Source organism: Canis lupus, chromosome 10 (assembly GCF_048164855.1).
Source record: "Canis lupus baileyi chromosome 10, mCanLup2.hap1, whole genome shotgun sequence".
Taxonomy (NCBI): Eukaryota; Metazoa; Chordata; class Mammalia; order Carnivora; family Canidae; genus Canis; species Canis lupus.
Window position 1 is genome coordinate 22,111,722 of NC_132847.1, and position 24,280 is coordinate 22,136,001.

Sequence of the window (24,280 nt, forward strand, 5' to 3'; positions counted from 1 at the left end):
TGATCTTGTCTGCAGTATTTCTATTCTCTAGGATTTTAGTTTCATTGTGTTTTTATATCATCTCAAATTAGTAATAATTACTACTGCAGTAGTTTCATCCTCAGTGCTTATTTGGATAAACCCTCATGTTTACCAATTTCTTGAAAGTCCTACTCTTCATTTCTTTCTGTTCTGTTTCCTTTTTATCCTCCCCAGGGTATAACCCTTACTAATTTTTGTAGTGTAGAGTTCTAGGTTAAGAGGTTGGGTTTTTTTGGTTGTTTCCTCCCCCTTTTTCAAAGTGCCTATTTAGCACTTTGAAAATATTCCATTCTTTCCTGGCTTCCACTGTTACTGTTGAGAAATCATTCTTACTATTCTTTTGGAAGTAATATGCCTTTGTTCTCTGCTTCTCCTAAGATTTTACTTTGTCTCCAGCATTCTGCATTTTTTTGTGTGTGAGTGCTTCCAGAGGTAGGTCAGTTTTCAGTTCTTCTGTTCAAGTACCATATTTATTGATCTTAGTATTGATAGGTTTCATAATTTCTGGGAAATTCTTGTGTATTATCTCCTCAAATATCATCCTTTCCCATTTCTCTTTATTCTCCTCCCTTCATTTCTCATTGCATATAAATAAGCCTTTTCATTCTTTCCTCCACAGGCATGCATGTATTGGTAATAAACTGGTTGGCTTCCTCATAAGTATTTTCCAGGTCATAAATTCTTTAGCTACTATTCATCCTGCCTATTAACAGTTGCCTTTTTAAAGCTTTTCATTTCTCTAAGTTTTATTTTGCTTTTGTTTTTTCAGAAATTCTTTTTTTTTTAATTTTTTATTGGTGTTAAATTTGCCAACATATAGAATAACACCCAGTGCTCGTCCCATCAAGTACCCCCTCAGTGCCCATCACCCAGTCACTCCCACCCCCCTCCCAACTCCCTTTCTACCACCCCTTGTTCGTTTCCCAGAGTTAGGAGTCTCTCATGTTCTGTCTCCCTTTATGATATTTCCCACTCATTTTTTCTCCTTTCCCCTGTATAGAAATTCTTTTATATTTTTTCCTTAGTATTTCGATTTCTCAAGTGTCTTTTACTCATTTTAAATAATTCATATTTTATACTCTTACATTAGGATTTTTGTGTTTCACATTTTAGGAGTATATTTCTACTATTTGTGCTAATTCTAACCCCTAATGAATTATTTTTTGTTTTATGCAATGCTTAATTGTAACTTTATCTTTCATAGTGCTTTTTTTATTTTTCTGTGAGACTCCCTCATGACCTTCTTGTGAGAATGACCTTCCACATAGCAATTTTGGTTTTTATCTCCTAGGAGCTCCAGGGATAACACTGGCCTGGGTCCAGTTTTTATGTTAATTTTTCAGTTTGGGAGTTCCTGAACTACACTGGTAATAAAACACTGAACCTTAAACTCATCCCATGTAAGGCATTTGCCCAGGACTTTGAATGCTCAACTTACTACTTTTCCATTTTTTCGTTGAATGTTGGTGATACAGATCATTAAGAGTCTCAATCTTTAAGTTGGATCATTTCTAATTCTGTGCCTCTCAAGCCCTATGCTTTATGTTCTATCTGGTTGATAGTACCCAATGCGAAGTTTACGAAAATAATAATCAAGTTTATTTTTTTTAAAGATTTATTTATTTATTCATGATAGACATAGAGAGAGAGAGGCAGAGACACAGGAGGAGGGAGAAGCAGGCTCCATGCCAGGAACCTGATGCGGGACTCGATCCCGGGACCCCAGGACAGCGCCCTGGGCCAAAGGCAGGCGCTAAACCGCTGAGCCACCCAGGGATCCCCAATAATCAAGTTTAGCTACAGTATCATATCACACACTGTGTTGGTTTTCAGTCCTTTATTTCCATCACATGGGTATTTTCCTTTATTTCTTAAGAACTCAACTATGAACGTAAAATACTTCTTGTTAAAAATCTTTATCATGTTTGTAGGCATTTGTGGCAGAAGAATTATCATTTACCTTAGGTTTTGTTTGTTGCTTTCTGAAAAGGAAAATATCCTCTCCAGTGCTAAGAGAACTAGACAGATGGGTTCTCTTCTAATCAGGAAGTGCATAGTCAACAGACCAGTCTCAGGAAGGCAGGAGAACCCTGCTTTCAGTGTGAGGAATGTTTTAGGTAATGATGAAAATATTAGGTAGCCCCAGAATAACCTAGCCATAACTTTGGAATATACAATTTTGGGGAAGTTCATAATATTTTAAGACAAGTTGGGTCCATGAAAACTGGGAATGAGCCTATTATGTTAGTTATTTTTTTAAATTAATACTACTAAGATTTTTGTTCGATTAAGTTAGCATTCCAAAATGACTCTTAGACGGTTATTCCATGAGCACACCTTCTATCCTCTTTCATGGTAAGTGTAATAGGTGAACATTCTACATTTTCCTAGCTCATAGAAATCTGTGTGTGCATCAAGTGAGAACTCTTGTTTTTTTAACCTTTGTAAATGTTGAAAACTCCCCTAGTTTTGGGGTCCAGCAGTTTAAAGTATTGAAATTTAAGGTTTTGAAACAAGAGCATTAGCAAGACATTATTATGCCTGGTAGACTACATGTTCACATACATACCCTCCTTTTTGCCTTTCATAATTCTTTTAAGTCTTTCCTGCTATCTCATATATGCTTTTAGGAAGCTTTTTACTTTTTTAGTTCTTCAGCAACAGATGCTGTTTGCCCAATAAACTTGCTAAACCTTTTTTGAGCACTAAGGAATAGGAGACCTGGTCCTAGTAAGGCAAGTTTATTTCGAGAGATAAGAATCAAAATAGATTCTATCATTAAAAACCTATTATACAGTAAGATAATTTCTATTGGTTGTCATGAAAAAAAAATGTTTTTGTAAAAGTTGATAAGTTCTACCTTTTTGTTTTTTGTTTTGTTTTGTTTTGGCTGGGTACAGTGTACTTTATCGATGGTACATGACAAGGTAGGGCTCCCCAAGCCCCTCCCCTTCCTCGGGGTCTAGGATGTAAATTGGAGCTCAGGAGATTCTCAGTGTGTTGGGGGATTAAGTTGGGGCAGGGACTCCCCAGCAGCTGAGGGCCTCTCTTCCTCTTGTTCTTGCTGGGGCTGGTGGTCCAGGAGGCTCTTACTCCTTGGAGGCCATGTGGACCATGAGGTCCACCACCCGGTTGCTGTAACCGAATTCATTGTCATACCAGGAAATGAGCATGACGAAGTGGTCATTGAGGGCAATGCCAGCCCCAGCATTGAAGGTGGAAGAGTGGGTGTCACTGTTGAAGTCACAGGAGACAACCTGGTCCTCAGTGTAGCCCAGGATGCCCTTGAGGGGGCCCTCCGATGCCTGTTTCACTACCTTCTTGATGTCGTCATATTTGGCAGCTTTCTCCAGGCAGCAGGTCAGATCCACAGCTGACACATTGGGGGTGGGGACACGGAAGGCCATGCCAGTGAGCTTCCCGTTCAGCTCAGGGATGACCTTGCCTACAGACTTGGCGGTGCCAGTGGAAGCAGGGATGATGTTCTGGGCAGCCCCTCGGCCGTCATGCCACAGCTTCCCAGAGGGGCCGTCCACAGTCTTCTGGGTGGCAGTGATGGCATGGACGGTGGTCATGAGGCCCTCCACGATGCCAAAGTGGTCATGGATGATTTTGGCTAGAGGAGCCAAGCAGTTGGTCGTGCAGGAGGCATTGCTGACAATCTTGAGGGAGTTGTCATAATTTTCGTGGTTCACGCCCATCACAAACATGGGCGCATCAGCAGAAGGAGCAGAGATGATGACCCTCTTGGCCCTGCCCTTCAAGTGAGCCCCAGCCTTCTCCATGGTGGTGAAGACCCCAGTGGACTCCACAACATACTCAGCACCAGCATCACCCCATTTGATGGAGACCCCATCTCGCTCCTGGAAGATGGAGATGGACTTCCCGTTGATGACAAGTTTCCTGTTCTCAGCCTTGACTGTGCCGTGGAATTTGCCGTGGGTAGAATCATACTGGAACATGTACACCATGTAGTTGAGATCAATGAAGGGGTCATTGATGGTGACAATATCCACTTTGCCAGAGTTAAAAGCAGCCCTGGTGACCAGGCACCCAATAAGCCAAATCCATTCACTCTGACCTTCACCAACGTGTCTCGGGGACGCGGCTGGCACTGCACCAGAAGATGAGGCTGTCTGTTGAACAGGGAGAAGCAGAGAGCCAAGTTCTACCTTTTTGAAGTCTCAAAAATCCATAATACATGGTTTAAAGTATTTTCCCTGGAGACTACTTGAATTCAGATTCTCACTTTTGATATTTAGCAACTTACTTAAATGCCTGGGGGTTCAGTTTCCTTGTCTATAAAATGGAAATCTTTTTTTTAAGTCAATTAGAGTCACTGTAGAGTCAAAATTATAAGGGAAACTCAGAGGCCATTTAGTCCAGCTTTCTTTGTCATGTTCCATTCTTTAATATAAATTCTTGAACTGTCTATTCCTTACTAGTACTAAGGAATTTAACTTTTATTAATAGGAAAATGTAGGTTTCTGTTTCTATTTAAACATTCTTTGAGATTCAATTTTTCAAGGGTGGGAGCTGTACAGAGAGGATGTTAATATTGAATCAGTACTTACTGTATATTAGCCATAATCTAATTGAATTCTTGTATTTACCCTATAATGGTCAAGTATTTATCAAAAAGATTAAGAAGATATTTAGGATTACCCAGCAAATTTAACTTTGATGATGGGAGTAATTGAGGGACTACTTTAAGCCTTTTCTAAGGCAGGATCTTCTCTGAGAATGTGGCATTTAAGCTGGGACCTGATTGATGAGAGGGAGCAACATATACACAAAAAGAGATGCAAGCCTTCCAGGTGTAGAGAATAGCCAATGTATAGGCTCCAAGACCAGTTTGAACAGGAGGGATTCAAGGACTAGAAGAAGGTAAGCATGGCTAGAATAGAATGAGCAGGGGAATAGGGTCAGAGAAACATGGTCTCCAGTGTATGTGGTGCCCTTATAGCATTGGTAAACAGTTTGATATTATTCTCTGTATGACAGGAAGTCCCTGGAGAGTTTAAAGCAGGGAAGTAACATAATCTGATTCATAGCTTGAAGAAACTGGGACGCTTGGGTGGCTCAGCAGTTGGGTGGCTGCCTTCAGCTCAGGTCGTGATCCTGGGACCCGGGATCGAGTCCCACATCAGGCTTCTGCAGAGAGCCTGCTTCTCCCTCTGTCTGTCTGTCTGTCTCTCTCTCATATAAATAAATCTTTAAAAAAGAAAAGAAAAGAAAAGAAAAGAAAAGAAACTACCCTGGCTTCTGTTTGGAGAATGGATCATAGTGGAGCAAAGGTAGTGAGGAGACCAGTGAGGAGACTGTTGTAATAATCCAAGAAATAGTGGTGGACTAGACTAGGGAGGTAGCAGTGGAAATGAAGAGAAGTGGATGGACTCAAGTTTGTTTGGTATATGAAATTAACTGACCTTGCTGCTGAATTGAATATAGGGGAGGAAAAGGAAAGAAGAGAATCAAAGATTGCTCCTACATATTTTTACTTGAGCAACGGTTTTGTTTTAGACAGTTTAAGTGTAAGGCACTTGTAGGCACCTGAAGCAGCTGGATGTGTAACCTAGAGTCTGGAGTTGAGGAAAGGTATAAATTTGAGAATCATCAACATAGATGTAGTATTTAAAGCCACAAGAGTGATACTGTGTGACATGACTTAAAGAAGAGAAGGGTTCCATGACTCAAGATGTTTCTGAAGTTGAAGTAGGAGAAACACGTAAAAGGTGTGGTATCTTGAAAACTGAGTGAAGAAAGTATTTCAAGAATCTAGAAAAAAAAAAAAGAATTAGAGTTACTGGGACGCATAGGTGGCTTGGCGGTTGAGTGTCTGCCTTTGGCTCAGGACGTGATCCTAGAGTCTCAGGATCAAGCCCCACATTGGGCTTCCTGCATGGAGCCTGCTTCTCCCTCTGCCTCTCTGTGTCTCTCATGAATAAATAAATAAAATTTTTTAAAAAAGAAAAGAATCTAGAGTTACTGAGAGGTCAGATGAGATGAGGACTCAGAAGTGACCCTTGAATTTGACAAATGGAAATGTTATTGATTTTGAGGAACAATGTCAGTGGCATGGTTTGAACTGAAGCTTTGGAGTTGGATGAGGAGAAAATGGGGGTAAGAAGTGGAGACAGCATAGTTAATTCTTATGAAAAGTTCTGTGAAGGGGGAGCTGTTAAGTGGGGTGATAGGTAGACAGGACTGAGGGGCCAAGTTAGGCATGTTGGTCTTCTTTTAAATTTTACTTGTAGGTGTTCTGCTATAAGGTAACTCCTCCTCATACTACATTAAACTGCAGACTTGGGGTTTCCATATGTGTTAACTGAATAGAAGACTATATCTAGGAACCTTCCAGCTATCCCTACATACCCTAAGAAGCCTTGACAGCAGGTAGAAAATGAATTCCCTCTGTCAGGCACATGTTCATTCAAAAACCCCGTTAGTCTTTTCTTGTCAGGCTGTGAGAAGACAGAAGTATCATACCCTGTCCCTACTGCAAACTGCTAATGGTCCAATAGGGGAGCCATGGTAGGTGCTCCACAGTAACAGTCTGTATCTGCCTTCTGCCTTGAATAATGAACAAAGGGCACTTCAGTAGAGAAAAGTACCTTAGTGCCAGATCCATCACACTGAGCAGAGTGGGCTTGATGGGGCCAGTGAGGAGGAGCTTGTGGGGGTGGGGAGGTGCAGAGGTGCTTTCCAGCAATTTAGGCTTGCCTAAGGAACAAAGACAGGCTGTTTACTGTGTTCTGTTATCTGCTAATCAAATGGATTTTTCTAAATGAGAAGAAAAGTGGTACAGATTTCCCCAAAATTGAGTCTTTGTGGGCTTATGCTGGCAAATAGTGGCCTTCGTAAGGTTCATGTTGTGAGCCTTTAATTTGCCTTCTCACCTAGAAGAAAGGTCCAAAATTTCCCTTATTGTTTCACCTCTTAGAATGAAGCATGCAATCAGTGTAATTGTTGCATTCAGCTGTCTATTTAGGGTAACACAGGAAATTAGCAGTGCATTTTCAAGAAAAGCTGATTACCATCTGTTATTAGTAATCATCTAAAAACATCACTGATTATAAGCTTGCCAGTGGTCAGAGACACTAACACTATATGAGAATGGGGGGAAACTACATCATTTAGAATATACTACCTCTTACTGCTTTAAAAAGAAGGCATCAATTAAGTGATTTTTGGAATAAATCATTCAGTACTATGTTCTATCCTGTGCCCCAGGTTTTCCACTATTATTTTCCCCCAAATACAGAATGTTGCCTGTTAAGTCACATTTCTTCTGAAACTCACTGGAAACACTTAACTTTTATAGTTTTGCAGCTGAGGCATCCAGCTCTGAGTCTGTCAGACCCGGCTCCTGGTACTGGAGGAGAACTTAGGGATGAGGGCTTGATCAGGGTTCACCTCATAGCCACCATTCTTGCCATCACTGTGAATACAGTACAGTTCCACATCAGCAGCCTCTCTAGCATCACAGGTAGATTACAAAACCAAAAGATGGCTGGTGGCGTTTCTCACTCACTGCTTGTTTCTTTAACCAAATGTTTATCATTCAACAGTGATTGAACCACTCCCTGAATTTTAAAAGCTGATATTTAAGAATTTGGCTAAAGGAAATTAGCTCAACAGTTTTAAGGGTTTTAGGAAATTAGTTTAATAACCTTTAAGGGTTTCATCTAAAAAAAGAGGTCATTTTTCTTTTAAAAGTACAACTTCGGGGATCCCTGGGTGGCGCAGCGGTTTGGCGCCTGCCTTTGGCCCAGGGCGCGATCCTGGAGATCCGGGATCGAATCCCACGTCAGGCTCCCGGTGCATGGAGCCTGCTTCTCCCTCTGCCTGTGTCTCTGCCCCCCTCTCTCTCTCTCTCTCTCTCTCTCTCTCTCTCTGTGACTATCATAAATGAATAAAAAATCAAAAAAAAAAAAGTACAACTTCGGTTTGGTAAGTGACAGATTTTGAGTTTTGCTAAGCAGTGAAAGTCACTGTTTAGGACGTGATACTCAGTAGAACATAACACTGAAGATTCCCTTGTAGAAGAGTGCTTCCGCTGACCTAAATGTAGGGAGACAGGAAGTTCTCACGGTGGTAAATAATAGGGCAATAAGGAAGAGTATCCAGTGTGATCACGAATAGCAGTGATCATAGCTAATTTTTTTTTTTTAGCAATTTATATATCTCAAAATTTGGCACACTTTTAAATACAAGAGTGAGGATAATCTTGGAAAATGTCTTTTGCAAGTATAATCTATCTTACTGCTTTTTTCTAACTTGGTAACTTTTCATTAACTTGGTAGTTTTTATCATACTTCTGAACTAATTTTTTTATTAATAAGACATATGTGTTTGACTCTTTTACTTAATGTTTTATTCAGTGAAATAGCTGAGACTATGGAGAAATCCACTTCCACTTGCCATTTTATGTGCTCTTCAGATTTTAAGCGTCACTTCAAATTTTGTAGAATGATAGTTTTCTTTCCTAGTATTTTGAGCCTTGGTTATGGTTTAAATAATGGAAGAAGTAAGAACTAGAAAGATCTTTCCCTGATAGGTAAGGTTTTGTGATGTTTTTCCAACCCCTTAGTACCTGCTCTGACTCCTTTTCAGATGTTCAGTTCTCTGCTAATGGCTGGGTCCAAAATGATTTTAAAAATGGACTCAGGGAATCCTTGGCTCAGTGGTATAGCACCTGCCTTTGGACCAGGGCTTGATCCTGGAGTCCTGGGATCAAGTCCCACATTGGGCTCCCTGCATGGACCCTGCTTCTCTCTCTGCCTGTGTCTCTGCCTCTCTCTCTCTCTGTCTTTCATGAATAAATAAAATCTTAAAAAATAAAATTAAAATAAAAAAAAATAGACTCAGAGAAGTGGCAAAAATCCTGAATTACTGTCCTGGGGATGCCAGGATTTTTACTGAACCCAACCAATTTTTACTGAAATTTTTAAGGGAATCTTTCACATGGAAAAAAGTATTTAAACATAAGACTAAATAATTTATAAACCACTGTTGTCTTAGATGTTGGACCTTTTCTTCTGAAAGTCAGTTTTCACAAAACAGACTACTTCCCAAGAGTGAGGATAAATGTAACAGAGTGACCTACACACTTCAGGCACATGGTAGGGCTGGTGCAGCTACTCAGATGACCACTTACCCACAACACTTTCCAGCCCATGAAATACTTACCTTTGCCTGAGCAGAATGATAGTTTACTACAGGTCAGGGATTTCAAGGTCATTCTTAAATGTCTATTACTTGTAAAGTCCACAGGCTGCAAAGTGTGTTGTGAAGTTCATCTTTGGGCCTGCATCAGTCAGCTCCCACAGAGTCCTGTATTGCACTCCCCCTCACCACCCATTATACTTCTACCAGGTGTATTTTCCTAAAGGTAGTGGTCCCTGTTCACTTGTAATATTAAAGACTTTCCACCTCTGGTCTTGCCCATCTCATCTCTCACTATTCACTATGTTCTAACCAAATCGAACCATTTTGTTCCCTGAAGACACCTCACATTTCCCTGTGCTCTTTATCCTCTGTGGAATGTTACCTTGTTGAAGCCCTTCCCATTGATGTGATTTTTCCTTCCCTGTACTCCATGATATTTGTACTACTTATACCATTTAGCCATGTATTACAGATATTTGTGCTTCCCTGTTGTCCATTACTTTTTTTAGTATATATGCTGCCGAAGCGAGCACACCTGTTGTCCATTACTATGTAAATCACAGAACAAGATTTATAGCAGACTTAGGTTCATTTCTGTGACAATGACTAGAATTTATTGAGCACTTAGATATTATTACATTGATGACATTGTCATTGCCCTCCCATTGCTTTTTTGCATGTTATGTACACACAAATAGATCTTTGTTTTAGGTGAATAGTATCACACTGTAGGTATTTTTCTGTTATGTCCCTTACAGGTAATGAAAAATTTTTTATATTCATATATGTAAGTATATCATTATTTTTAATAGCCACATAATATTCTATGAAATGGATGTTACCTAATTGATTTAACCACCAGTGGACATATTGGGAAGCTTTTAAATGTTTGATACTACACATGCTACAACATATGTCTTTGCACACTTGGGCAGATATACCAGAAAGATAGCTTCTTAGAAACAGTTACTACTAGGACAGAGGGTGTGTACATTTTTAGCTCATTAGTGCCAAAATGCCTTCCCAAAGCACAAAATTTGTGTTTCCATGAGTAGTGTGTGAAAGTGCCCATTTCTCCATGATTGCATTTCATATTATCAACCTTTTTAATTTTTGCCAATCCATTGCACAAAAAAGTTCTCACTTGAATTTTACATTTCCTTGTTTAGTAGTGAGGTTAAACGGCATTTCATAGGTTGGCTATTTGTATTTCTCTGAGAATTGCTTGTTCATATCTCTTTACCAATCTACTAGGCTATCTTTTTCTTAGTGAGTTGTACTACTTTTTTTTTTTTTAATAGATTTTGGATGGTAATCCTTTTCACATTGCTTGCAAGTAGTTACTCCCAGTTTGTCATTTGACCTTTAACTTTATGGTATTTTTTGTGACTTTTCATTTTTAGGTAGGAAAATCTTTAGTCTTTTTTTTTTTTTTTTAAGATTTTATTTATTCATTCATGACAGACACAGAGAGAGAGGCAGAGATTAGCAGAGGGAAGAGAAAGCTCACTGCAGAGAACCCAATGCGGGACTCGATCCTGGGACCCCAGGACCATGCCCTGAGTCGAAGGCAGACGCTCAACTGCTGACCCGCTCAAGAGTCCCAGAAAACCTTTAGTTGTCTTATTTATAGCTTCTCCCTTAGGCTTTCCAGTCCTAAGACTACAAAGCTGATGGTTTTATTTATTTCTTTATTATTTATTTATAATTGTTAATTTTTATTCTGATAATTTTATTTAACTTTTAATCCTTTAGTTAGTTTGAAATTTAAGGTCTAATAAAGATAGTGATGCATGGGGTGCCTGGGTGGCTCAGTTAGTTGAGTGTCCAACTCATGATTTCAGTTTAGTTCATAATCTCAGAGTCATAAGATCAAGCCCTATGTTAGGCTCTATGTCAACAAGGAGTGCTCAAATTTCTCTCCCTCAGCCCCTCCCCTCACTCATTGTTAACTCTCACACTCTCTCTCTAAAATAAATGACTCTTTTAAAAAATAAAAGGCAAAAGAAATAAAGTTTTGATTTTTCCCTCTTCCCAACACTCTTGAATCTTTTCTCACTGATGGGAAATAGCAGTTATAAACTAAAGTTCTCTCTGTATTTGGATTTATTTCATCTTTATTCCTGTTATGTCTTACATACTAACTTGAGTCACCTTGTGGATTTCATTTAAATATTTTTTTTTTTTTTTACTCTTGTTGGGAGTTCTATTTGGAGTGCATTTAATTTAATGGATTACTTAGGGGAAGGAATGGACTTCTCTGGAACATTAACTATCTCCCATTTTGCACCCAGTAGTAAGTTTCTCCTACTTAATTAGTTCTTTCTGTTCTTTTGTAAGGGTTATTCTCGTGTAAGCTTTTATAGCTTTCATAGCTTCCTCCTCTAGATCCTGTACCATTTTGTTAGATTTCTTCCTAGGTATTTCATAGTTTTTATTACCACTGTGAGTAGAATCCTATTTTCTATTATGTTTCCTATTGGATTTTGCTTACTACATAATAATACTTATAATTTTTTTATGTTTATTTCTGATCACCTTATTAGTCTTAATAGTTTTTCAGTTGATTTCTTAGACTTTCTAAGTGCACAATTATATCACCTGCAGAAACAATGACAAGTTATTTTCCCCTCATTTATTCTCCATTTCTTATTATTGTCTTACTGAATTGTTAGGGATCTCGAGGATATTGTTGTAAAGTAGCCATAAGAAGGGGCATTTTTCTCTTGTACTTTAGAAGTACTCCTATTTTAACGTAAAATTTGATGCTTGCTGTGGATATCTGATAGTCATTTTGTCAAATTAAAAAAATTTCTTCTGTTTTTCACTTTCTGAGTATTTTTGTCAGAATTCAGGGTTTATATCAAATACTTTTTTTGACAAATTTTTGAGATAATCATTTTTTTCTTTAATCTGTTAATGCAGTGAGTTATCTTAAATTATTTTTCCTGTTGTACTAGTCTTGCTTCCTTGGGATAAATGCTACTTGGTCATGATAACACTGATCATGATATTGCTTGGTCTTTTTACTACCTTAGCACCAAATTTGATTTTATTTAGAATGTTTGTATCTGCATCTATAAGCAAAATAATTAAGCCTGTACTTTTTTTCTTATATCCTTTTTTTTCTTATATCTCTCCTTGCTGTGTAATACTCTATATACTTTAGAGCTAACATTTACTCCTAAAACTATTTGAGCCTTGTGTCTTTCAAGATGGCATTTTTTAAAAAGATTTTATTTATTTATTAATGAGAGAGAGAGGTAGACACACAGGCAGAGGGAGAAGCAGGCTCCATGCAGGGAGCCTGATGTGGGACTCGATCCTGGGTCTCCAGGATCAGGCCCTGGGCTGAAGGCAGTGCTAAACCGCTGAGCCACCTGGGCTGCCCTCAAGATGGCATTTTGTAAAATAAGCATCAACTTCTAGGTTACCTAGATGGGATGGTGGAAGAGGTGAGAGAGACATAATGAAGACATACCAAGGGACACCTGGGTGGCTCAGTGGTTGAGCATTAGCCTTTGGCTCAGGTCACGGGGATGGAGATCCACATTAGGCTCCCTGCATGGAGCCTGCTTCTCCCTCTGCCTGTGTCTCTGCCTCTCTCTCTCTTTCATGAATAAATAAATAAAATATTTTTTAAATGGCATTTTGGGGTGCCTGGGTGGCTCAGTTGGTTAAGCATTTGCCTTCGGTTCAAGTCATGATCCCGGGGTCCTGGGATCGAACCCCACATCGGACTCCCTGCTCAGCAGGGGAGTCTGCTTCCTCTTCCCCCCTCTGGCCCTGTGCTCCCTCTCAGGCTCACTCACTGTCAAATAAAATCAGTAAAATATTTTTTAAAGTGGCATTTTAACTGTCTTTTTAATTTTAATTATGATATCCAAGTGCTGTTAACATCGTAATCACTTTTCTCTAATTGTAACCATGTTAGTAATTTTGTCAGACTTCAGGTTTTTTTCATTGTTGAGAAATAATTGATATACACCACTGTATTAAGTTTAAGATGTAGTGTGATGGTTTGGTTTACGTATATTGCAAAGTGATTAGTACAATGGGTTCAGCTAACATCCATTTTCTTAATAAAGGAAATACAATAAAAAAGATACAATAGGTAAAAGAATCCATAAATACAATAAAAAGAAAAGGAAAAAAATGTCTCCTTGTGATGACAGCTGCTAGGATGTATTCCCTCAACGACTTTCCTCTATATCATATGGCAGTGCTAGCTGTATTCATTCATGGTATATGTTACATCCCTAGTACTTACTTATAACTAGAAGTTTGTACCTTTTGATCACCTTCTTCCAGTTTTCCCTCCTTCCACTCTCCACCTTGGTGACCACAAATCTGATCCCTTTTTTGTCAGTTCGGTGTTTTTGTTTTGTTGAGATTCCACATATAATTGGGATCATACACAGTGTTGTCTTTCTCTGACTTTTTTCACTTAAAGTAATGCCTTCAAAGCCCATCCATGTTGTCCCAAATAGTAGGATTTCCTCATTTTCTAAGTGGCTGAATAATAATCCATTGAATATATACACTACATATCTTTATCCATCCATGGACATTTAGGTTGTTTCCACAATGTGGCTATTGTAAATAATGGTGCTATAAACATGGGGTGTAAATATTTCTCTTTAGTGTTTTCATCTCCTTTGGATATATTCCCAGAAGTGGAAATTGCTAGATCCATTTGGTAGTTCTATTTTTAATTTTTTGTTTAAGGACCCTTCATAATGCTTTCCATAATGGCTATACTTATAGTCCCACCAACAGTGCACAAGGGTTCCTTTTTCTCCACATCCATGCTGGTATTCATTATCACTTGTCTTTTTGATGATGGCTATCCTAACAGGTGTGAGATGTTATCTCACTGTGGTTTTAATTTGTATTTCCCTAAAGACTAGTGACAGCATCTTTTAATGTACTTTATTGGCTATCTCTGTATATATAAGAATATAGTATGTAATACATTTAAAATATATGTTAATTGACTTTTTGTGTTATAGGTAAGGCTTCTTCTAGTCAACAATAGACTATTAGAAGTTAGGTTTAGGGCAGCCACAGTTACATATGGATTTTGACTGTGTGGTACTTGATACTCCTAACCTCCATGTTCAAGAGTCAACGTTTTTTTTTTTTGCTATTGAATTAAAGGAGTTCTTTGTATATGTATGTATATGTTTGTGTATATATATTATATATATTTTAAGATTTTATTTACAAAAGAAGCGAACACAAGGGGCAGAAGGAGAGGGAGAAGCAGACTACCTGCTGAGCAGGGAGTCTGATACAGGGCTCAATCCCAGGACCCTGAGATCATGACCTCAGCCAAAGATAGATGCTTAACCTGCTGATCCACCCAGGTACCTCTGAGTTCTTTATATATTTTAGATATTAACCCCATCAGATACATCATTTGTGAATACTTTGCCCATTCTGTAGACTTTCTTTTCCATTTTATTTATGATTTCTTTTGCTGTGCAGAAGCTTTTTTTTTTTATATATATATAAAGATTTATTTGAGAGAGAAAGAGAACAAGGCAGGGGAATGGGCAGAGGGGGAGAGAGAGAATATCAAGCAGACTCCATGTGCTGGGTGCCCAATGTGGGGCTCGATTCTACAACCATGAGGTCATGACCTGAGCCAAAATCAAGAGTCATGCTCAAATGACTGAGCCACCCTGGCACCCCAATTTTTTATTTTTTTATTTTTTTATTTTTTTTACTTTTGCTTTCAGTGTAATTTATAAAAAGTCATGTCAGAGAACTTAGTTCCCATGTTTCCTTCTAAGAGTTTCATGGATTTAGGTCTTACATTCAAATTTGTCTTTAATCCATTTTGAGTTAATTTTTGTATGAGTGGTTGAACATAGGGGTCCAGTCTCATTCTTTGACTTGTGACTATCCATTTATCCCAGCATCACTTATTGAAAGAGACAGTCTTTTCTCTATTGAGTATTCTTGGCTTCCTTGGCAAATATTAGTTGGACTGCTTATGTTTGGGTTTGTTTCTGAGCTCTAAATTCTTCTGATCTATTTCTATGCCAGTGCCATAATGTTTTTAAGACTATAGCTTGAAATCAAAGTGTGATGCCTCCTGCTTTTGTTGTTCTTTCTCAGGACTTCTTTGGCTGTTTAGGGTAGTTTGTGGTTCCATAGTAGGAGTGTTTTCTCTATTTCTGTAAAAAAAATCCCAGTGGGATCTTAATAGGGATGGCACTGAATCTTTAGATGGCTTCTGTTATTTTAATAATAGTAATTCTTCCAGTCAAACATGAGGTACTTTTACATTTATATGTGTCTTTGATTTCTTTCACAGTGTCTTGAAGTTTTCAGAGTAGAGATCTTTGACTTCCTTGGTTAGATTCGTACCTAAGTATTTTATTGGTTTTGATGCTATTATAAATGGGATCGATTTCTTTTTCAGAAAATTCATTGTTAAAGTATCAGTTTTCTTGATGGTAAAATGAGGATAAATAAAGATAACTCTTCAGTGTTGTTGTAAGGATTAAATGACATTTAATTATTTACCAGAAAGTAAATGGTCATTAGTAGTAACAACTAATGTCACTATTCTCAAGTGGATTTAATGTGGTTATCTTCATCATCCCCTACTGTTGCAAGTGGTGTGGTAAACTCCATACTGGAGAGAGACAATACAAAGATTAGCTGATGGTCTGGCCAACCAATAGGCATCAACTTGGTGTGACACACCTCTTGGGGGATCCAGATCTCTCTCAGGACTAGAGCTGCTTCTTTTTTTTTTTTTTTTAAGATTTATTTTTATTTATTTATTTATTTATAAGAGGCGGGGGCAGAGACACACAGGAGGAGGGAGAAGCAGGCTCCACACCAAGAGCCCGACATGGGAGCGCAATGCGGGACTTGATCTTGGAACTCCAGGATTGTGCCCTGGGCCAGAGGCAGGTGCTAAAACCGCTGAGCCACCCAGGGATCCCCTAGAGCCGTTTCTTGTAGTGCTGTCTCTCTCAGGCCAGGATACACCACCTCTGTTCTATAAGGAACCCATGGCAGGGGCTGTGTGTGTATACCTTGGACACCTGGAGTTTGTTCTCCACCGTGGGTTTGCTTATTTAGGTTAGTTATAAAAGATCTTTAAATTGAATGAAAAGATGACCTTTTTATAAAATTATTTGAAAAATTAGGATTATAATGTGTGAAGAGCTATGGATTACGTGATTGGTCCCAAGAACATTCTCAAGGAATTTTGTTGTTTATTTGGCAAATACTTAGACATTTGGTCCGTCCTTTTGACAGGAATGTGAAATGTCAGGCTGGGATAGGCGTGTGAATTGGAAAATGGAGGCTTGCAGCATTCTCACCAGCAAGCACAATATACGGTTTTTTTCCAGTCTGATTACTTCAAAATCCTTCATCTGATATTTAAAATGTATTTATGTTGAGTCATTTCTTTCTCTCTTGCTGGTGAACCAAAAGATCATGAAATGATTCTGCAGAGGCAGTAGCATTACGTTCAGTTTCTTTTTTTGTATATATCAGATAAGAGACTTGCAAATGGAAGTAGAGCCACCTCACATCCTCTGTATGGTCATGGCAATGATGTTTGCCTTTTTGTCACCGATGCAACATTTGTTAATTCATAAACCCATTTCCAAAGAACCAAAGGGCTTTTTCATGAAAGGAGACTAGAGTAAGAATGAAGTTTGTAAAAACAAAAGTAGCCTGTTAAAAACTAACATTTCTTCCCCCCCCCCTTTTTTTTTTTGGAATTCAGAAAGTATTAGTTTTTTAAAGTATGTTGTGGAGTGGGGGTGGAAGCTGACAGGCCAAATGGAAATTAATGCATATACTTGGAGGTAAGATTTCTTAATCCCTCAACTAGGAAGGGAAAATAGAAATTTTGAGGTTCAGCTCAGCTTAAGTCTCTTACTAAATTGTTCTCTCTGAACCACACCTTCTGGTTGGTGAAAAGCTCACACATCTGAGGAATTTTAAAATACCTTAACAGGCTCACTTGTGGTAAACTTTAATAGTAACAGAAAGTGAAAAAAGACAGCAGTTCAGAGTCACACTATGTCCCCACAGAGTAGAGGACCCTGTACATCTCGCCCCCCATATTTAACTCACTACCATCCATTTATTCAACAGGTCCTTCTGTACCTGGTAGGCCTTAGTGGCTACAGTCCTTCCAGTAAGCCAAGGAAAAAGTTGTCCACAAAGTTTCTGAGATTTTCACAGTATTTAAATATTTCTTTCAGGGAGTATTTGTCCTGTCATGGAGTGACAATGGGCAGGGCCAGGACTCAGGAGCCCGGGAACGTGCCTGGCTGCATTCATTCATGACCATGCAGCAGTGTTGTAGCTCTGGTTCCTGTTTCTAGCTCTTACTGTATTCTGCTTTTATCATTGGAAATACTCGTTATTTCATGAGATTGTTAAGATGTTTCTTTTATTACAGTATACATTATATGTTTCATATATTCTTAAAATATACTATTACATATCATTAATCTTACCATTACATTATTTTACCTTTTAAGTATCAATGGCTTCTTCTTCCAGAGCAATCATGAAATTTCACAGTATGAAAATGGAGGAAATCAACAAAATTATACGTGACCTTTGGCGAAGTACCTATCGTGGACAAGGTAATTGACATGGTTTGTTGTGAATGCTTTTTCCAAAGCCCCGTCCCTAGTTCTTGGCACATAGGATCTCTCATCATGCCAGCATTACCTCCTAGACCCCTTTCTAAACATCTCTTGGAGATTTTCTAAGAATTCTTATCTTGACGACATCTTGTAGCAAGAAAAAAAAAATGCAAAGTTTTCTATTCCAAAGCCTGACAGGACTTACATATTTGGCTATGTACATATTATATTTAACTGATGACCTAATAGATTCTGTTGAAGCATAGATATGGATAAGCTGAAAGGCGATAAGAAGAAAACCAGCAGGAGGAAACTCTTAATAGGGGAACTAAGAAAGGCAGAGTGGAGACTGAAGGTTGGGGCATCTGGGGTTGCTTTTGCCTCATGAACCATCTCAGCCAGTTTGAATGGTAATGTCAGCTTCACACGTTGTTTCATGGGGGCTTACTTGATATTTGCAAGTGACAAGAAGCTACAGAATGTAGGTTTCTCTGAAATCTTCTTTTTTGTATGTTAGATATTGAATACATAGAAATTCGGTCTGATGCCGATGAAAATGTATCCGCTTCTGATAAAAGGCGGAATTATAACTACCGCGTGGTGATGCTAAAAGGAGACACAGCCTTGGATATGAGAGGACGATGCAGTGCTGGACAAAAGGCAGGTATCTCGAAAGCCTAGGGAGTAACCTGTGCACAGTGAATTGACGGGAAGAAACTGCTGTCAGTGCAGTGAAAGCAACTAGGGCTGCCTGTGAATGCTGAGAAGCTCCTCACAGCGCTCTTTGTTGCCGCATCAAGTTGATCAGATCAGCTATCCCGTTACACTCTTCTAGTTCTAATCAGCATTTCCTGCAACATAGATGGTCCTTTAGGAGAAAGGTCGGAAACATTCTCACGTGACAGGCCAAACACAGAACATGCAGCTTGTGACCATTATATCATATTACTCCTTACAGGAATAAAGTTAATGTGTCATCAGTTCTAAGACATAACACTATTTTATGTGTCACCAAGAAAGAAAAAAATGCAACTAATTGCAAGAGTGCATTCTGATTTCAGAACAATCAAAGGTGGGGTGGGATGATAGACTGAGTGACCTGCAGTATTACTAAGTCAGATCCTAGGCTGAGCCAGGTGAGGCACTAAAATGTAAAATTCTCATTGAGAAAGCTGCCCCATCATGAGACTGAGTCCCTGCCAACCTCTGCCATCGGCCTAGCCAATGGGTCTGGCCTGCACACCCTCTGAAAGAAGGATCCTCTAAGGGAACCTGGCTGGCTCATTTGGTAGAATGTGCACTCTTGATCTTGGAGTTGTGTTTGAGCCCCACATCATGTGTAAAGATTGCTTAAAAATGTTAAAAGAAGGTTCTGCTAGACCAGAAGCCATGACACATACAGCTGCCTCTCCCCTCTGTGCGTGTACCACATACACCCTGACACACCCCTCAGCTACTGAGCCAGGCTACTTAGCTCCACACGAGGCTGGCAGAACAGGCTATGTTGGATAGGGAGCACAGAGCAAATCAGAAAGAGGAGTAAAGCTTTAAATAAAGAGTCAGGAAAATTGGTCTGTGTCTTTGGAAACAAAGCTGGGTCCTTTGTGCACAGGTTTGTAACCATGGTGGCTTAGATTCTTGAGCTTCCTCTTTTCAGATTAGAAGCGGATTATATTTGATAACATTTCTGAACTCCTGGGTTTCTTAACAAAATCTTAAGATTCTAGAAATGGCTGCTCACATTATCTGAGGTATTTCATAATTTTCAATTTTTGCTTAAAGACAATCCTGCGTGTATGTATTTTGTTGTCAGCCCAGATGGCAGATACCAATTTAAGGCACATGCAGATTATTATCTTAATCATATTTTGCAAAAATGACAAATTTATGATCTATAATCAGTATTCCTACTTGCTTTGGTGATTTTCAGTGGTAATGAATAAGAAAATAGAGTTTGAAACATGTCCCTTTGGATTAAAAATACTTTTGAAAATTATTTTCTGAACAAAGTAGATTTCCCATAGACACTCTAAATTATAAAAATTAGTATTAATTGCTTCTTTGGTGTTGGGGGAGAAGACAAATAGTTTGTTAGAAGTTGGCCAGGAAAAAAAAAAAGAAGTTGGCCAGGAACTTCATTTAGACTCTACTCTGAGTACATGGTGGTGAAAGAGGCAGCTGCAGTAGGGTTCAAATACAGGAAAAAGGTGTCTTCCCCAAAGGGCCAAGCTATGATCCTGGCTTCAGTCTGCCAGTCTGCCCTGGGTATCAGAGAGAAGCTCTAAACTGCCCTGAAATCACTAACTCCACTCACTGATGCTCCTTTGCTCACAGACTGGTGGAAGGAGATATTGACGGCTCACGCAAAAGTAGTTTCTACTTTCTAGACTATTCTGTCACTCTTGATTCTGTGCCCCTTATACCTCAGATGGCTTCAGCTGCATCTGAGAGTTTTAGCATTAGGTTTTTAATTAACCAAGAAAGTACCTCAAAGTGTCAGTTCCTTGGATGTCCTGTAGGTAAGCTTAAATAAAACCATACTCCTACACTCCTGGTAAATTGATCCAGGACTATTCTTTCTCTCTCTCTTGGCTTACACTTAAGTCTAGGTAAATAACACCACAGTACCTGGTGCCCCTTTTGCACCATAGAACATAGAGATTGAAAGATAACTCACAGAGGAAAAGTGTGTGTGGGACTCTGGAAGATGTAACGTGTCTACGTTTTCTAACAAATATCATTATCAGGAAAGTAAAATAGGACTTGAATTTTTTAAGGTTGTTAATCTTATACTTTGAGTAAAAGTAATGCATTTCCGATTCAAACGTGTGCTCTCAAGTTTCATTATAGCTGACATGATTTGTGTGTATTTGGGGGTAGTAAAATCACCATTGCTTTTAGCATCTTATTTCACTGCACGATAGGCTGAGATAATATACCTGATGGCTCACCTTCTGGAAGGGTTTAAGAGTCTGATCACAGTGCCAGACTCTCCCATATAAAAGAGCAATGATTTGCCTAAAGTCAGTGACCTCGTGACATTGATCCTTTCCCTTATAAAGACATTAGGCCAGGTCTGCCTGTTTTCCTAAAGTGAATGAGAAAAAGGTCAATGCACAACTCAGCTCTGGTGCTTTATTCCAGGTACTGGCCTCACTCATCATTCGTCTGGCGTTGGCTGAAACATTCTGCTTGAACTGTGGCATCCTTGCCTTGGATGAGCCAACAACAAATCTTGACCGAGAAAACATTGAGTCTCTTGCACATGCTCTTGTTGAGTAAGAATCTCTGGTTTGGGGGCAGGTTATGATAGAACTCTTTACCTTACTTTAAAAATTACGGTGAAAACCCTCTCTGGATGGGTGTTCTGTGGGAAAACTGGTTGGTGCCAGACCTTTGATAGTAATTCTTCAGATACTTAAAAAAGAACTAGGTGGTGAACAGCAGTCCCAGACACATCCTGCATCTCCCCGAGTGTGTTCATAGGGAAACTGAAGGGTTTCCTGGCTTGGTTTGGTTTTTCTGTAAATGCACCAGCAATGCCCACACATCATGTAGAGGCCTTAGCTGCCCTGCTAAAACATTTGTAGGTGGTAATAGTGGATTTTGCCCATCTCCCCAGCTTTATGAGAAATGACAGCTCTTATTCAAAAAGTGGAATAGTGGTTAAGTAGAATCTAGAAAGTAAAATTGCACACACCTTTGCCACATTCACATGCCCTTGGTACAGGCTCCAGGGATGGACAGCAGTTGAAAGACTGTGCTGGCAAAGAAAAGGCACTTTTTCCAAGCTAGAGAAGCTGTTTTGGGTACTCTGGCTCCAGACACATTCTTTCTGGCAGAGATGAAGGGATGGGGCCCCTTTCTCAGCCATCTCTTGGTAGTCTTGTGTGCCCATCACACAAGGTCAACTACTTTTGAAAGCTAAGTGCATCCAGCTGTAGGCAAGGGATAAATAAATGAGTAGTTAAAAGAAAAAGTTTGATTTCAGTCTCTTAGGTAGTTACCTCAGCATATAGATAATGAGCAAAAATGTTCCCAGTACACCCACTCAGGTCTCCTGTGTGTCATACTAATGATGCATCTGGTAACTGGTGGTGGCAGAATTCTAAGTAGACTCAGCTCCCAAGAAGGTAGTGGGACTTGCAAATGTAATTTCCCTTGCCTGTAGTTGGTCTTTTTTTTCTTCTTCTTCCAGAGAGAATTAGTAACAGGTCACAAAACACAAAAACCCCAGACAAAGGAATAAGTCAGACTCCTAAAGTTGAACACCACAGATATTAAAGAAAATTAGGTAAAACATTTCTACCTGCTTTAGTAACAACTTTGTGTTCTGGAAGAAACTAGATCATGTATTCTTATCAGTGCCTGAGTCAGACCTAGGTGAAGAGTCAACTGTGGGCACCTGCACTGTCTGGAGAGGAGATGGGGGCTCCTACCCAGCTGGACTGAAGGCCTCAGGCCACCCCAGGCTCTCCAGCTTCCTGCATGGCTGGCAGGGGCCCTGGTCATCACAGCACACATGGTGTCATCCACTGTGACAAGGTTCTCAGTGGCTTTTTCATATAAAAGGAAAGGACTATTTAAGCTTTCCAGTAATAAAATGTTCTGAATATACTGTTTCAGGATAATTAAGAGTCGCTCACAGCAGCGTAACTTCCAGCTTCTGGTCATCACTCACGATGAAGATTTTGTAGAGCTCTTAGGCCGCTCTGAATATGTGGAGAAATTCTACAGGATTAAGAAGAACATCGATCAGTGCTCAGAGATTGTGACATGTAATGTTAGCTCCCTGGGTTCTTACGTTCATTAAAAATAGTCAAGATTTTGCCTTAAAAATACATGTCCTCAGGCAACTGCTTATTTCTGGTATCAACTTACTCAGTAGGAAAATCTGTCCCCTCAGAGGAGCTCTGCATCTAGAATCATTAAAATTGTTCCACATGAAATTTGGACTGATTTCCTGAACTTCAACCCCCTGCAGGCAGCCTCTGACAGGCTTGGGGGGGCTCAATAGCAACACAGGTGACTCAGCTGCTCTGCTTCCCTTCCTGGTGGAAATGACTGCTTCCTATTACCTAAAGCTACTTCACTCAACTTCCACTTTCCAATGTACTTTTGAGAAGTAGGTTCTCACTGTCTTGATAATTTAGGAGTTATTAGTGAGCATTATTAATATCTGAAGGTGACCAAAAATGAAGAGGTTTTAATATCTGGCTCTGCTCTTAACTTCAGAAATCCAGGAAGTGACCTCCCTCACTGGGACTCCGGTTCCCCCAAATAAAATTCACAGTAGTCAAATGGGGCACTGGCATTTGAAGGAACCTTAAGTAATCATTTAAATCAATACCTATCGTCGTCTCTCCCCACATGCCCTTGCCAGGTAGCCATCACAGCTTGGGGCTCTCTAGACAAGAGGAAGTTCTCCACTATGCACATCCACCTTTGGAAAGCTCTGATCAAGAGCAAGCCACCTTTGGCTTGGAGCATGAGCTGCCATCATAAAGAAGTCTGTCCCTCTCTCTATATCCATCCTATGTATCAACTATCTGCCTCACCATCAATCCTGATTGTTCACCAAGTGTGCATTCCAGTGTGGTAGGCAAGCAAGGCCTTCTCACCAAGTCCTAACCTCCTTCCATTGGGGTCCAGCCAGACCTGGAAGAGCAGGACTCATGCTCATTTCAGATGTCATTTCTAATAAAAGTCCAGTCACACCTTTCTCCTAGAGTTGCCAGCTGACATCGGGAAGCTTTTCCCACACATTATACACAGAATGCTACCAAGTCACACACTTTTGAATTAGACTGTGGAGTTTTATCTTTCAGAGTCTCAGTCATGTGGCACAACCAGTTTTGAGCCATCTGTAAATCTACTGAGTCTAGGGTACAGACAGCCTTTCTCAACCAGGGTGTGGAAAGAATTAGGTCCTAAGGTATCTGCAATAGGCTGAAGAATAACCTCCAAAGATAGCAAAGTCCTAATCCCTAGAGCCTGTGAGTATTCCCTCATGTGGCAAAGGGGACTTGACAGATGTGATTAAAAGTAAGGATCTTGAGATAAGATCATCCTGGTGGACCCTAAATGTAATCATGAATAGCCTAATCAAGAGAGCATGTGCTGCCAGAGGCAGAGGCTGCAGTGCTGTGCTTTGAAGGAGGGGGAAGGGCTGTAAGCCAAGCAATATAAGCAACCAAGAGAGGTTGAAAAAAGCAAAGGAACCCTTGCCCCTCAGAGCCTCTAAAAGGAACCAGCTGACACAGTGACTTATGAGCACTGATTCTGGGGTTCTGACCTCCCAAGTTGTATAAGAGAATCAGTGTTAAGCACCTTAAGTGTAGGCTAGTTCATTGTAGCAGCAGTAGGAAACTCGTACTATATCTGCTGTATGTAATCAGTTTCTGTGCATCTGAAGTGATCTTACAGTTGATCCTTGAACAACATGGGTT

General features: G+C 39.6%; 2 protein-coding genes across 6 annotated transcripts in view; one reads left to right on the forward strand and one right to left on the reverse strand.

The window, feature by feature from the left end:
- RAD50 (RAD50 double strand break repair protein) overlaps positions 1–22,780 on the forward strand; it is a 92,006-nt gene extending 69,226 nt beyond the window's left edge. For all 5 annotated transcript variants that reach the window (XM_072840952.1, XM_072840954.1, XM_072840956.1 and 2 more), the window contains 4 exons: positions 17,743–17,828; positions 18,349–18,491; positions 20,976–21,109; positions 22,458–22,780. In XM_072840952.1, coding sequence (XP_072697053.1) covers positions 17,743–17,828; positions 18,349–18,491; positions 20,976–21,109; positions 22,458–22,644 — 550 coding nt within the window. In that variant the 3' untranslated portion in view covers positions 22,645–22,780. The remainder of the gene's footprint in view (positions 1–17,742; positions 17,829–18,348; positions 18,492–20,975; positions 21,110–22,457) is intronic.
- LOC140641317 (glyceraldehyde-3-phosphate dehydrogenase-like) lies at positions 1,659–22,792 on the reverse strand. Its single transcript, XM_072840962.1, has 3 exons — positions 17,713–22,792; positions 6,636–7,462; positions 1,659–4,157 (listed from the first exon to the last, which is right to left on the reverse strand). Exon 3 carries the CDS (start codon positions 3,990–3,992, stop codon positions 3,111–3,113), a length of 882 nt encoding a protein of 293 aa, XP_072697063.1. The 5' UTR covers positions 3,993–4,157; positions 6,636–7,462; positions 17,713–22,792; the 3' UTR covers positions 1,659–3,110.
- Between the last annotated feature and the right edge of the window lie 1,488 nt (positions 22,793–24,280).